The sequence below is a fragment of the Ochotona princeps genome, chromosome 11, assembly GCF_030435755.1.
Source record: "Ochotona princeps isolate mOchPri1 chromosome 11, mOchPri1.hap1, whole genome shotgun sequence".
NCBI classification, from domain to species: Eukaryota; Metazoa; Chordata; class Mammalia; order Lagomorpha; family Ochotonidae; genus Ochotona; species Ochotona princeps.
Genome location: NC_080842.1, coordinates 57,376,871 through 57,392,289, shown reverse-complemented (window position 1 = coordinate 57,392,289; position 15,419 = coordinate 57,376,871). Strand labels below are relative to the sequence as shown.

Sequence of the window (15,419 nt, the reverse complement as noted above, 5' to 3'; positions counted from 1 at the left end):
CTGTAATGGGTTCTTCCTACCTCTCTTACAAATGGCTCAGCAGCAGATCTTCTTTGCTGTCTGCTCTGGGAATGATGGGAGTTTCAGCAGGGACGGTTAGAAATGGATTGCTGGGTCATTGGAAAGACACCTCTCACTAGTCATTGCCAAGTTGCCCTCAGTGTGTCTCTGACCCGTTTTACACTCGCAGTTCCTTTAGGACCTGTGTGACTGTGTCCTCTCCAGTCCTGGGGGTCACAGGATAGGGTGTGAAGTGCCACCTTACTAGTTCTAAATGTCTGTTTCCTTGGTGAATGCCAAGGTTCACTACTGTTTTATCTGTTGCATTTGTCCTGATTTAGTCTGAATTGCTTGTCTTTTTGTGGAATCCTTCCAAAGTTTGCTCCCTGAGCAGGAATCATTCTTGATGCTTTCTGCTTATCTGAGGTTGGTGGTTCTGTTGGCTTTGCTGACCAATTTGTGCATTTGACTTGGGTTTTCTATTTCTGTTTCATAAGTTGATAGACTGCTATTTGTTCTTCAAAAAGTTCTTGCATTTTCCTTTAATCCTTTAGTCCTTTAATCCACCTAGAAGTTATTTTTGTTCATAGTGTGAGGTTGAAATCTAAATATGTCTCTTGATGTATGGGTAAGACAGTTGTCCCAGCTGCGTTCCTGCCCCATCCCTGCCCACTGGTAATAACCTTCCTTCCAGAGATTCCAAAATGGGTCCAGCTCTCTGCTTCCATAGCCCCCACATAGTTTTATAGAAATACTAATGCCCTACTTAATTTCATTTCTTTTTATTTAGTCTCATGAATTTTATTTATGTAAATTTTGAAAAATATCAGTGAAACTGTTTTTGAACGATGTACTGCTTTTATAATAAGTTGTGTTTTGCTGTATTAGAATTTTTAAATTTTATTTTTGATGATGTTTACATAGTTGATCAGAGTGTGCGTAGGGTCAGTTCTTGGCTCTCGACTCCTGACTCCAGCTTGCTGCTGGTGTGGAGCCTGGGGGGCCACCCTGAGGGCTGTAGGGAGGCTGTTTCTGCTGCACTATGGGGGCCGAGATGAAATCACTGGCTCCTTGCTTTGACCCAGTGAAGGTCTGTGGGAGGTGGGGCAGCTGAGCAGAGCTCCTTCTCTGTCTCAAAGAAATGATAAGTAAAACAAAACCAAAAGCCCTTCAATCTCTCTGTTCCCAATAATGACTTATTCGTGTTGGCTCTTCCTCCCTGTGTTAATCTGACGTTTACATTTTTTCCTTTTTTAAAGATTTATTTTATTATTATTGTTTTATTTGAAAGGCAGTGTTACAGAGAGGTGAAACTCAGAGAGAGCTCTTCCTGTTCATTGGCTCACTCCCACGTGGCCACAATGACTGGCCAGCGAGAGCTGAGCAGATCCAAAACCAAGAGCCAGGAACTTCCTCTTGGTTCCCCATGTGGGCGTAGGCACCCAAGGACTTGAGTCATCCTTTCACAAGCCAGGAGTGAGAGTGTGATCAGAGGTGGAGCAGCCAGGACATAAAGCGGTACCCACATGAGACACTGGAGCAGCCTGAAAAAGAACCAGTGCCGTATGGGATTGGATTCTGGCACATACAAGGCAAGGATTAAGCCACTAGGCTACCACTCCAGGCCCGGTAGCATGTGGGGTGTTTTTTTGGTTTGTTCTGTTTCAATTTTTTTTTTTAATTGAAAAGATAAGATATATACAAAGGAGAGACAGAAAGATTTTCCATCTGTTGGTTTATTCCTGAAGTGGCCACAGTGGCCAGAATTGAGCCAGTCTGAAGCCAGGAGTCAGGATCTTCTGGGTCTCCCACATGGGTGCAGGGTTTGGGCTATCCACTGCCTTTGCACGCCACAAGCAGGAAGCCGGGATATGAACTGGTGCAGATATGGGATCTTGGCAGATGCAAGCCAAGGATTTAGTCATGAGGCTATTGCGCTGGGCCCCAGTAAATTGTTCTAAAGGGTTGAGACAATGGTGAAAATGAAGCCTGCAGCAGCAATTCACCCAGGTCAATTTACAAGGAAAATTTTTATTTCCTTTGTTCCCTGCAAGAAGACTGACAGCAAAAACAAATGCCAGCATCACAGGCCTGAACATCAGCTCAGCATATACAATCTTGGTGGAAAATTAGAGGCACCAACTTTTTGCTTGGAAGGTGCCAAGACTGCTGCATACAGGCAAGCTGCAGACAAGAGCAGAACTTTCAGTGGGAATTTCCAGATCAAGACCCTAAAGCACTGCTTGAAGAAGTGGAGCAAGGTGCCTGGCACAATGGCTCAGTGGCTAAATCCTTGCCTTGCATGTGCTGGAATACCATATGGGTGCCAGTTTGTGTTCTGGCTGCTCTACTTCCCATCCAGCTCCCTTCCTGTGACCTGGGAAGGCAGTAGAAGATGGCCCAAGGCCTTGGGACCTGGAAACCTACATAGGAGACCAGAAGAAGCTCCAGGCTCCTGGCTTCGGGTCAGCTCAGCTCCAGCCTTTGTGGCCATTTGAAGAGTGAACCAGTGGATGGAAGATGTTTCTGTATCTCCTCTCTGTAAATCTGACTTTCCGATAGAAACAAACAGAAAAGTACCCAGCTGGAGTAAGAGATGCCCCCAGTTTCACCAGTTCATGCTGAAGGCACAAACTGAGGCAGTCTAAAGATGGAGCTGTAACAGTGGTTAGGGCAGCAGCCTGGGGGATGCTCAGGACATTTTTACTGACCAACTCTGCAGGGTCACAGGAGGGAAACATCTGTCTGCTAGCACAGTCTTCTGAGAAAGCCAGCCAAAGCCCTAGAGCCAGGCTGCAGAAGGGCGTCACCCGGGCCTGCTCCCACCATGACAGGGCTTTTACTCATTCCTCTCATTAGACAGCTCTGCAAGAGATGGGAAATCACCAGGTATCTATCCCACACTGCTGGTTGCTTCTGATTTCTTTTTTATTTCCTAATCTTAGAAAAAAAATATTTAAAGGGTACCTATAATGTAAGAAAGGGGAAAAAAACCACTGCGTTGATATGGTTGAATTCCCAGAAACTTCTGTTTTTTAGGAATGAGCTAAATGGCTGTCATCATCATTGCCATGCCTTGAACTTGATGGAGTTTAAAAATACGCCAGCTAGGGGCCGGCACCATGGAGTGGTCGGCTGAGGCTCTCTGTGGCGCCAGTGTTCAGCTATGCATGTAAAACTGTTGCTGTATTTTATTCCTATTCAAACAGTGTTGGGGAGTATTCATTGTGTGTTAGGACAGGATGGCTGACCAGGTTATCTCGCCCGTCATTGTTAGAGCAAGCAGAATATACTTACTATTTTTGGTGGGTTCTGGTGAAATAAAAAATTACCTCAGAAATAAATTTCTATACAGTGACCTTTACTGTGTCGTTTGCTCTTACAAATCACTGGTAGGAATGTCTTCATTAAGGATTAATAATGACCCAAAGGTATCATGAAACATTCATATTCACATTACATCAAATGAAAGTGTATTTCAGGGCCAAAGTGCACTGCTCTTTAATCTGTGAATTTTGTGACACTACCAGTGTATTTGGCTCAGTATACTTTTAGCATTTGTAAGAGGTAGTTTCTTTCCCTCTTTCTTTCCTTTCCTTCCTTCCTTCCTTCCTTCCTTGCGTCCGTCCGTACATCCTTCCTTCCTTCCTTCCTCTCTCCCTCCCTCCCTTCCTTCCTTCTTTCCTTCCTTCCTTCCACAAAGTGAGAACATTAGACATTAGACTGCAGATTTCCAATGATTCCACAAGTGTTATGACCTGTTACAACAAACCAGTGAGAGAAGGGCCTGATGATTGCTTGCCTACTACTTACAGATATTTCCAGTCAATATTGTTTATATTTGGAAAAAAAACTTATTCACTATTGAGAGGGATAATAAAAATTCTAAAATACTGCCTTTGATCTTGCCTTATTTTCTCCATTTCAATCCATCAGGTCATTTAATGCTATTTTTTTAAGGATAGATTTATTTAGTTATTTTTTGGAAAAGTTACACAGAGTTACCTAACACTTGGTATTTTCCCCAGCTCTTCCCAAGCCATTACCAGGGAGCTAATCAGAAGTGCAGCAACCAGGACACAAACCACCAGCCCTGTGTGATGCTGGTTTCCAGGCAGCAGCTTTCTCTCGTAGTGCTGGCAGTCTTTGTTAGCATCAGGCATTTGGTTTACTCTGTAAAGTCTTATTGGATGTTTACCTTATGCCCAGCCCTGTGCTGCATGTTATAATGTAATACTGATCATGATTCGTGATTATTATCTTTGTGGAACACGGAGTCCAATCGAGGAGAGACAAGAACAATGCACTGAGATGTGTTGTGTGGCAGGGAAATATATTACTAAGTGAGCGTAACAGGGGAAACTCCTGAAACCTGAAGAGATTAGAAAAATTCTTGGAGTGCAGGGGACCGTGCAGTAGGTGTAGATGGCATGAAGGTGTGAAGAGAACAGCTCCCCTGCTTGGCAGGGCCCGGGGGAGCTTCCAGCTGTTTGGCAGGGCCCAGCGGATTTCTCTCTGACCACCTTGATGCAGTCTCACCGCCCTTTTGCATGGACACTCAAGCACCCCACTAAGAATCTTGTAATCTGTTGAGGCATTGTTTGCCCCTGTGAGATGGCTTTGGCAAGTAATATGAGCTTGAGAGTTAATGTTACTGATAATGTCTTGGTGAGTGGGCCTTTAACTGCGCACAGGAGTACAGTTAAACCCATGCCACTTCTGGACACCTTGTTGTGTACCTACCCATTGTCCTGAAATCTGGCCCAGACATATAGCATGCCTTCTGGGAAATGGCTTAATAAGAATTTTACAAACTAACAGAATTATGGGAGTATGAGTGGAAACTGCTATGGCAAAAAAATATAGTTACTGTGACCTTAAAGGTTAGCCTGTCCTTGCAACTTTTAGAGCATAGAAAATGCAGCTGTTTTAGCCGTTTTTATAATTTTTTAACTAGAGGAAATATATGGCAATTCTACTAACATCACAGAGATATACTTTTGATTATTGTTTAATTGTTTATGGGGTTGTAGGGTTTGCAGTTGTAGGGGGATTTAATGTTTGAAATTTTTTGCCTTAGATCCCTATGTTCTTTTTCTTTTGATGTATTTTTCCCATTATGTGATAGATAAGTTGTGAAAATAAAATGTAGTAGGTAGGAATGTTTTACTGATTAGTAGGTAACCATCTGTGCCTCGGCCTTGGAGTTCTGGCTGTCACCTAATGGCTACTTCTGAAGAATGAATAATGGTATGCTTTAAAGAAACTGATTATGGTAACTTACAGAATTATCTTTAAGAGCACCTGGTTGACCATGAAGTAAAAATTAATTGAACATCTGCGTATGCTGTCTTAGTTCTAAAGTTAAAGATAAAAAATCAAACGTTTGTGCAGAGGCTAGTGATGTGTCTAAGTAAATAAAAAGGACAGCTTCTTTTGGAGAAAAAAGCATATAGTGAGAACGCACCAAGTGTCAGTGTCTGTGTCTTTCTTTATCGCCGACGCCACGCACCCTTCCCGAGCTCCGAACTCTCGGCTGGAGCTGGACTCCAGCATTGGAGAAGTTGTCATTTATCCAAAGACCTGCGATACCAGGTCAAGAGTAAAACGGGGACAAGGAGGTAGGGACACAGGAGAGAAGGTCCATAGAACAGAGAGAGGTGTACCTCTGAGATGGAAGAGGTTACATTACACGGGCAGTCCATTCCGTGTTAGCGTTTAGCCTCAAGAATTTTAATCATTAGGGCCCGGTGCGGTGGCCTAGTGGCTAAAAATTTTGCCTTGAATGTGCCGGGATCCCGTATGAACAGGTTCTAATCCCAACAGCCCCACTTCCCTGCCAGCTCCCTGTTTGTGGCCTGAGAAAGCAGTCGAGGACGGCCCAAAGCCTTGGGACCCTGCACCCATGTGAACGACCTAGAGGAAGTTCTTGGCTCCTGGCTTTGGATTGGCACAGCCTTGGCCATTGCGCTCACTTGGGGAGTGAATCTTCGGACAGAAGATCTTCCTCTCTGTTCTTCCTCCACTCTGTATATCTGACTTTGCAATAAAAATAAATCTTTAGGAATTTTAATCAGCAAAATGTCAGTTTTTCCCCATTTTACAGTAAATAAAAGGTGAAGGGTCAGGAAGGATATTTAGGAAAGTGGCATAATGGTTTTAATCCACCAGCAGTGGTAACGTAGGGAATTCACAGAAAACCGGTTAGTGGTGGGTGGAAGCTAGGGAGGGGCACAGGAGTTTTGTTTGGGTTAATGGAAATTTGCCATCTCTTTATAATGATGGTATGTGTGTCCAGCTTCCTAGACTAGTACACAAAACCTGGAGAGTTCTACTGTGTATGAGTTACTCCTCAGTAAATCTCACCTTAGGGGTGTGAAGGAAGAGAGAGCTGTCAGCTGGAAGTCAGTCTGAAGTAGAGATTATTTTGTTGCTTCTATTGTTTGCTTGTTTCTTAGGATTACCTTTTCAGTACTTATTTATAAATGCTGGTGGAAAGTAGATAGAAATGTAAATAAAGGCAAGTGAAATTATCCTTAACTAAGACCCTTGGATTTTGGGTTAAGAATGGGATGGCAAAATGGGAGGAACAAAATGTGTGAGCCAGAAGGAAAGAAGCGGAACTAGAATCTAAGTATGAGATGTGATGACTTGGAGTTTTATAGACTGAACAGTTCTGACTGATAGCAAGACAAGTGGTGCATGTGGGTGGAGAGGCAGAGCCCAAGCTCTGAGGAGATGAGAAAGGAACTATGTGGTAGAGGAGTTGCTGGTGTGGGTGGCAGTCACATGGTGGACTGCTGGGAGAGAGCAGACAGGGGCGGGGAGAGGCCCGTGGTGGAGACGCAGAACACTCCAGCTCTTGGACAGTATGAGCTTTACAGGAACACGCGCTCTAAGGTGCAGAGGACAGCACTGGGCTTGAAGAGCCCCTGACCACATATCCCAGGGCTGTAACACAGGAGGCTTGCAGCAGCAGCCAGCCTCGACTTGGGGAGGTGGTTCTCTGGTGAGCTCCATTTCAGCTAAAGAAGGAAGTAGAATGCCCATTCAGTGCAGACGCTGAGGATGTGGGTGAAGTTTGTTTACCAACTGCACGGGTCTGGCTGACATTGATAGCAGAAACAGGGTGACTTAAGGCTTGCTTCATTCCACAGTACTCAGTACAGAAGAGAAAAGTTTTGGTCCTGGCTGTGCCTAGTTAGCTCTGAGACTATATGGATATTAAAATTCCTTGAAGTTCAAATAAGTTGTGTTACCTCAAGACATACCCATTGGTAAAATTCTAGCTTACTTTATATTATGGTTCTCCTGTCTGAATGCTAATTGCTAATTCTTTTTTTTTTTTTTTAAGGACTTACTTGTTTTTATTGGGAGGTCAGATTTACAGAGAGGAGAAACAGAGAAGAAATCTTCCAACCACTGGTTCATTCCCCACCTGGCCGCAACGGCTGGAGCTGAGTTGACCCAAAGCCAGGAGCCTGGAGCTTCTTCCAGGTCTCCCACATGGGTGCAGGGTCCCAAGGCTTTGGACCCTCCTCCACTGTTTTCCCAGGCCACAAGCAGGCAGCTGGCAGGGAAGTGGAGCAGCTGGGATTAGAGCCTGCACCCATATGGGATCCCAGTGCATGCAAGGAAAGGACTTTACCTGTTAGGCTACCATGCCTGGCCCTGAATGCTAATTCTTAAAAAAAGGTTTGCAGTGAAATACAGATCCTATGTTAGTATGCTATACTGATTTCTAAACTTACTGAAAATTTCCACACTTCTGTAATTAGCAATGTTAGGGTTTATATTAAAACCTAATGTGTCTGTGTCAATCTCTTTCAGTTTTTTTGATATTTTCATTTTTGTTACATTTTTATTAACTTTCCTAGCGTAGGTGATAGAAAATGGTGATAGATGTGCAGTTACTTCAGTGAAGGGAAATGAAATGGTGGCGCATTGGTGACATTATTTCCCTATGTGTGTAGTTGGAATCACATCATTTCCCTAGTGTGTGTGGAGTCACCGTGAAGGGGACGTGGCACTGACTGAGCGTTTTGTCTGTCTTTTCCAGGGACCATGACTAAATCTACTAGCTCACTGAACAGAAGAGGCAGCTTGTGCCGCTCTCGTCGCAGCATAGTGCCCGCCTCGCCGCAGACTCAGCGGGCTCAGCTTGCTCCGCAGGCGCCTGCGCCCCCTCTCCCTCGGCCTGCACACCTTCCCCAGCACGCACAGCACGCACTGCCCTCCCCCGACCCAGACATCCTCTCCGTGTCAAGCTGCCCTGCGCTGTACCGGAACGAGGAGGAGGAGGAGGCGATTTACTTTTCTGCTGAAAAGCAATGGTATTGGCAATGAAGGCAGTGCAGTGTGGGGGGTTCCGGGAGGAAATGAACTGATCCAAGTGCTCTGGGAGGGCGGCGGGTACCCAGCTTTAGCATTCTGCTTCTGCAGAAAAAAATAACACGTTCTCACTGGCTTCAGACAGCACCAGTCTCAGCTCTCAGTTCCCTGCATTATAAGGCCAAGCCTGGCAGGACTGGGTTGGTTGGTTGGTTTATTTATTTATTTATTTACTCATTCATTCATTCATTCTGTTCTGGTTCTTAGCAAACTTAAACCATGGTATTATCAGAACTGTGTGCTCATGTGGAATTTTGGAAGCTTTCCCAAAGTTCATGTGGCTGTGTGGCAGAGTTCATTCAGTTCCTGGTGGATAGAACCCCAAAGTAGGAGCGTCTTTGCCCACTGTCAGCCGGAGGCTGATCTGAGTTCCTGAAGGATGCCTGATGTTCCCTGCCCTCTGACCTCTTGCAGAGCCAGCCACAGGGAAATTCACTCTGCAACTATTCCTCTGTACGTGGTCACCACACTCACCTGAATTCATCATCTCTCCGTATGATAATTAATTCGTTGAAGGTCTTAATTTTATCTGCACAATGCCTTCACTGCCGCACCTCTGTGTGTTTGAGGATTGGGGACCATTTTAGCATTCTGCTTAACGGACATTTCATTTGAGATACAACTACTTAGACGCCACAGGGCACAGCTAATTGAGATCTCTGAACACAAGCTAACCATATAAGCAATTTTATTTGTAAAATACAAAACATGAGCTTCACTATGCTTGAGTATAAGAAAACATCAAATGCCACTTAGTTTTAAAAATATTTGTTGCTATGTAATAATTTATTCTGTTAGGTGCTGGAACTTGCCCACAATCAGTGCCACTTACCAAAGGTTTTAAAAAAAAAAAAGCAACTTAGAGGAGGAAGGTGTCGGTCATTGCCTCCGTTAGCCAGCAGAGGGCAGCGGCTGTAGTGCTGCTGCTACAGCCCCTGGACAGCCATGCTGCATGAGTCCTGAGCTCCTGAAGCAGTGTGGTATTGAGTGACAGAAAACTTTGCGCTAGTTTCTGATTTTACCACCCAGTAGCCCTGGGACTCTGATGTCTTATGATCCCCCCAACAGAAAAGTCATGAGCTGTATTCCCTCAGTGTCCCTCATAGCTCATCTGATTCTCTAGGTAACCATTTTCTATCCATAACTGTCTTTCCTAGTAGTTATGAAAATTGCCCAGTTAGAGATCACTGTAGCACATTTCTAAGGAGTGATCCTTGTGTTGTATTCCCGTTGCAGTCAGAGAAATTGATGTACCTCTGCGTAGTTAGCACTTTGTAAGGGACTCTTGGCCATATAGAGTCACCAGTGGGACAGCCATGCCGGTAAAACAATTTGTGTGGCTTTTGGAAATTGTTAGGGAAACTAGTGCTACACTCTCCAGTACGACGTTTTTTGCATTAAAGGAAATCTTTAGCCTTCATTTCAAATAGCAGTGTCAGGAATTCGTAGCTAGTTCATAAACAAGGGAAAACTTTCAATTCTGAAAACATTTCCCCTTCAATTTCACTTTCTCACTATTCAGTCACTGGAATCCTTACAAAATGATAATAGGATTTACTAATCTTCATGTTGTATGAACTGTGTGTAGGTGTGCATACAACCATTTAAACCTCCCTCTAATTAAATCTGTTCACACACACATTAAACTTACAAAAGGGCACACTCCATGAAGAGTGTGTTCAGTTATACAAAACCTACACTCCAAATCATATTAGTTCTGTAGAAGGAATGCTTTGTGTGGTTGGTTGGCTGGTTGGGAATTAGAAAGTTGGAAGTAACATCAGAGATGCGTGAAGTTCTCTTGCTTTGGCAGATGGGAAAATTAAGGCCTAGCAAAATTAACTAGTTTGTTAAATGGTTATGCTACTGGTTAATGTCAGGACCAGGACTGGAGTCCAGGCCTGTATCTTTATGTGCTTTGTTCATATTTAGAGACCGTTTTTTAAAATAAGTATTTCTAACCTAGTTTAGAATTCCACGAACAAATCAAGATACGCACACAAAAGAAAGTAAATTCATAAAATCATAATCAGATCAGCTTTGGGTTTTTTCTTGAGTTAATCCATTTCTTCATATCTGAACTGCCTTTTACCTTCTGATAGCACACTGGCCATTATCAGATTTTCAAAGCATCTGAAAAATTACACACATGCATGCAGGTATTATCTGGAAACATTGTAAGTATTTGCTCAGGGACTTCTGTGCCTTCTGGAAGCATAGTGTGTAGGAAAGACAGTTTTCATGTATATGTGTAAGTCAGCTATGTAGATATAGCTACAGAAATTCAGTGACTTCTAAATGTAGAAACCAAAGCAGATGCCATAGTGTTAGTAACTGTAGGCCATCCGCAGCGGTAGTTTAGTTCACTCACTATGCGTGTGAGTGCAGTCCTTGCTGTGTGCTGTGCACTTGCTGATAGCTTGAGCTGATACGAGGTCTTGGCCTCATCCCTGCTGATGGATTATAAGCGTAAATGTTCGTACCTTTCTGTGGTGTATTCAGCTCTGTTCCTTCTCCCACTTTGTTGCTTTCAGCTGTTAACTTTTTTTCACCTTGTCTCTGCCTTTCATGCTTCATTGTCCTTCATGGTCGCTTTCATGAAATGAACAGAATTGACAGTGGGCTCAGCGTATATGGAAGTAAGGCAGGATCCTGATTCTTCACGATCTGACTGTATCCATTTACCCAAGTTTTATGACGTACCCACTGTGAGGGTACCACTATCCTATTACACGGAATAGAGCAGTTAAAAAGACAGCCCTCCCCTTCGTGTTTACTAAGTGTTTCCTTCTGGGCATGTCCTTGTAACTACTCCTGAGTTCTGGGGTGCTAGGGTCAGGTAAAGGAAACAGAACGCTACTTTCTGGCCTTGGCTTGGGGCAGCTACAACAGCCAGAAAGGCAGAAGTTACGTAGAGAAGAAGGTGCCCATCTAGCCACGGGAAGAGAGAGCACAAAGCCTCCAGGACACCCCAGGAACCAAGCTGAAAGAACAGAGATGCCCTTGGAGAGAGGGCCGGGGGCAAACAGCGCAGTGCCGGCTTTGACAAGGACTTCCGGCTCCACTCCCGAAGGAGAGTTCAGAGCCAATGAAGGTTGTTTTGATTGTGTTTTTAAAGATCACTTTATTAGTGCTTTGGGAGAGTAATTGAGAGGGCAGAACAAGAGTGGAAGCAAGGAGACCAGTGAGGCAGCTGGTGCAGTCATTTAAGTGGTGGTTGTGAATGGCTGGCAACAGTTTTCTCCTCCTGTTTGCTCTCTCTCGCACTGTGGAGAGAAGGGGAGGTGGGGAATTTCACAAGGAGGACCCTCGGACAATTGGTGGATGCTTGTTTTCTTAAGCAGTTTCATCCTTCTCACTTCCCACACGCTCCCACGGCCTGCTGCACCCCGGCTACCCACTCACCTTCTCAGGCTTGGAAGAGCTTGTGTTGAGTCTAGGGTATGCTGCCTGTCCTTTAGAAAGCTGCATTGCACCAGGCAGTAAGTAAGCAATTACAGGCAGTGTGGATATTTCCCAAAATGTAGTGTCTAAATAGTGTTACCTGCATCGCTGAAATCCTAACACACACACCCCAGAAACCTGTAAAATTTAAAAATCTTTCATCTGAATATTTAAGAATTCATTATTATAGTTTGAAAATTCAACATGAATTTTGATAAGCTGTATAAAGTAAGTTTTCTGATTTTGTTGCAAAAATGTGCACACAGCCATAACGTTCTTCCCCCTTTTCAATGGGAGTGATGAACCGATGGAAGCCGTGGCAGCTGGCCCACCAGCCAGGCCACTGAGGGACGCCGAGGTCCCAAGCCTTTAGCTTTGCTCTGTCTCTTTCAGGGAGGTGCCAGACACAGCTTCCGAGTGTGACTCCTTGAACTCTTCCATCGGAAGGAAGCAGTCTCCTCCGTCGAGCCTGGAGATATACCAGACCTTATCCTCTCGGAAGGTCTCACGGGATGAAACCTCGCTGGAGGATTCCTCCCGTGGGGAGTCTCCGGTCGCCGCCGACCTCTCCAGGGGCTCCCCTGATTGCATGGGGCTGACAGAAACCAAGAGTATGATCTTCAGCCCCGCCAGCAAGGTGTACAATGGCATCCTGGAGAAGTCGTGTAGCATGAACCAGCTCTCCAGCGGCATCCCAGTGCCCAAGCCCCGCCACACGTCGTGCTCCTCGGCGGGCAAGGACAGCAAAGCGGCCCTGGAGGCCCCCGCTGTGGCCCTGATCGGCAGCATCCCGCACGACCTCTGTCACAACGGGGAGAAGAGCAAAAAGCCATCTAAAATCAAAAGCCTTTTTAAGAAAAAGTCCAAGTGACCAGTCAGACGCTGGGCCTCCCTCCACGCGGCATCTGCACTTCTCCCGTGTCGTGTTCTCATTTTAGGAATGTAAATCCATGGGGGCTCTCCGGACCCACCCCCGTGGACTGTCCCTAAGGGCAGCTGTCTACTGTCTGCTTATTTCAGTGACTAGATCATCGATTTGTCAAGGCAGTTATTATCAAAAAATCATGCAGGACAGTTTACAGTCATTTCTGCCTATTTATTTCTGCTTCATTATTAGTGATGTAAATACAGTGTTTTGTTGAGAGCCACTATGGACTTCAGCTTTAAGGGACTCATGAGCCAGCATGGGCTTGCAGGAGTTCCTTGTTTACCAGAGCATCTTCTTATCTTTCCACAGAGCTTATTTACATCTGGACTAAATAACTTAAAATAAGTAAAACTTAATTGCACTACTGTTTTCCAGACTGGAAAAAAAATCCCTGCAAGTGAAACTGCATAGAGTTTATAAAATGACTGTGGTAGGGGACTGTTTTCACTTTGAGATCAAAATGAGTTTTTAAGTAGAACCTAGGGTTTCTAAATTGACTTGATTTCTGGAAATGAAAACCCATGCTTTTATTATGGGAAGCCTCTTTCAATGCATTTACTACTATAAAGTTTCAAGTTCTGCTATAAAGATCATGTTGTTTTGTTCCCCCCCCCAGGGCTTTCACTGTGATTTACTGCATTGCAGGCTGTATGACAAAATATGAATAATTTAAAGAGAAAAGGCTCTTTATTCCTTATGCAAGTCAAAGAGTTGAAACTTGAGTGAAGGACTTAAAACATTCACAAGTTTAAACTGAGTTGGGGGTTGTGGGGAGCCAGGCACTTGTTTACAGACTTTGAATAACTGCAAAGGATTTATGGCTTGTGAAAAATTTGTACTGTGGAAAAGATAATAAATTGGAGACGTTCTTGTATGGGATTGTGCTGATTTTCGTTGATAACACTCCACTAAAAACACTGTATGTTTCCTGGAGGGCCGGGTAAGCTGTCGTATTGCTAAATTGCAATATAAGAAAACGGTGATGTTTTGGAAGTAAGTTGTCAACAAATTTCTTTCTATTTTATATTGTTTGTCATATTTTTATGTAGTTTGAAATGTTTAAATGTTCTAATATCAAGATTAACAAATATAAATTTATGGTGCATTTAGATTGTGTTGTTTTAATTTGTAAAGCTCTGGGTTCATTAAGCTGACAGATTACAAGGGTAACTTTTGCTGTGAGGATTGAGTCACGGGGAGCAGCAAAGAGGATTTTAATGTTGACACCTGGGGGAGTTTCTGCTCAAACCATTTCTAAACCCCTAGTCATAAAGACACGTGTGAATGATGTTTGGGTGAACAGCAGACACATGGCAGCTAGCTTGGTTTTCCAGCCTGCACACATGTCCATGGCAGTGCCACCTGCATCAGTGAAAATCCTGATACCAAAGGGTTTCTTTTAGATTGGCTTCAAAGAAACCCTTTAAGAGTATGAGCAATTTCCTCAAGTCTCCTGTAAATTGTGATTGGTTTTTTTCCCTCCTGTTGAAAACTGTTAAGGTCAAGTGGCGTTCATATAGGTTCATAGTTTAGATTTAACACAGATGGAATTGTTGGCTGATTTAAACAGTGGTGTTTGGGGCTAATGAAAGGCAAAACTGAGAAACATAAGAAGGTGAAAACTCTTTGCAGAAAGAGTTGGAAAGTTTACAGTGAAGGAAAGCATTATCACCCTTCTCTTTCCCAGAATGGAGTTTTTTGCCTTGAAAATGCAAGGCGGAGGGGAACTTTGGGATTTGGTGGACACAGAAGGCAAAAGCCACTGGGCTGCAGGGTGAGGCTGGGAGGACCAGCAGTCCACAGCGGGGTCCAGCTGTCCAAGGCTGCAGCTCCCACGCGGCCGCCCACCCAGCAGGGGGAGATGCCCTTGGGCCAGTGTGGATTTCAAGTCAGGGAATAGTCACTGCCTTAACATACATGTATATGACTTTCTTTAACACATGCTTTATATTTGTAATTTCACAGAAAATGATTGGGCTTTGGAAAGCGACACTAATTTCTGTATTTTATAAAACTTATATGTGAAAAGTTGGGCATTTTTATCAATTTTTTAAATTACCCATTTGTTGTTTTAACCTCATGGTGTATTCTTCGTCTTAAAATACCTTTCTTACTGTTACTAAAGAGACTAATGACAGAAATTTAAGAAAACAATTTCAAGCAGATCACAATCTGCTATTCAAAATAACCACTTTTCATAATTTGGTATTTTTGTGCTAGATCTTTTTCTACATATTGGTGTATATTTTGCATATCTAAAATCTTTTATCTTGAAATTTATATTATGCTCGTTCATTTAGTACAAGCATTTCTCCAACTTCATTAAAGATTTCATGAGCATTCTAATGACTGTATAATATCATTGTATGAGCTTTAAACCATTTTTGTCATTAAACATCAGGCTGTTTACAAATCTCTGATATGTGGAGTAATGGCGTTTCACACCCAGGGAGGACTCTGTATACCAGACTCTGTTTTAAACTTTACTAAATATTCTCATTTCGTCTTTACACCAGCACTGTAAGGTAGGCACTATTGCTTTCTTTTTGATTCATCTTTTTACTAATGAGGCAACAACCCAGAAAATAATGTGCGCAAGGTCACAGAGCTGAGTGGCAAACCATGTTCTGAATGAGTGCATACATTCTGACCAGCA

The 15,419-nt window shown here is 43.7% G+C and overlaps 1 protein-coding gene across 1 annotated transcript in view; it reads left to right on the top strand.

Moving 5' to 3' along the window:
• STIM2 (stromal interaction molecule 2) overlaps nucleotides 1–13,913 on the top strand; it is a 126,387-nt gene extending 112,474 nt beyond the window's left edge. Inside the window, exons 11-12 of the mRNA XM_058670241.1 lie at nucleotides 8,060–8,333; nucleotides 12,229–13,913. Of these exons, the coding sequence (XP_058526224.1) occupies nucleotides 8,060–8,333; nucleotides 12,229–12,706 (752 nt within the window). The 3' untranslated portion in view covers nucleotides 12,707–13,913. The remainder of the gene's footprint in view (nucleotides 1–8,059; nucleotides 8,334–12,228) is intronic.
• The last annotated feature ends 1,506 nt before the right edge of the window (nucleotides 13,914–15,419 follow it).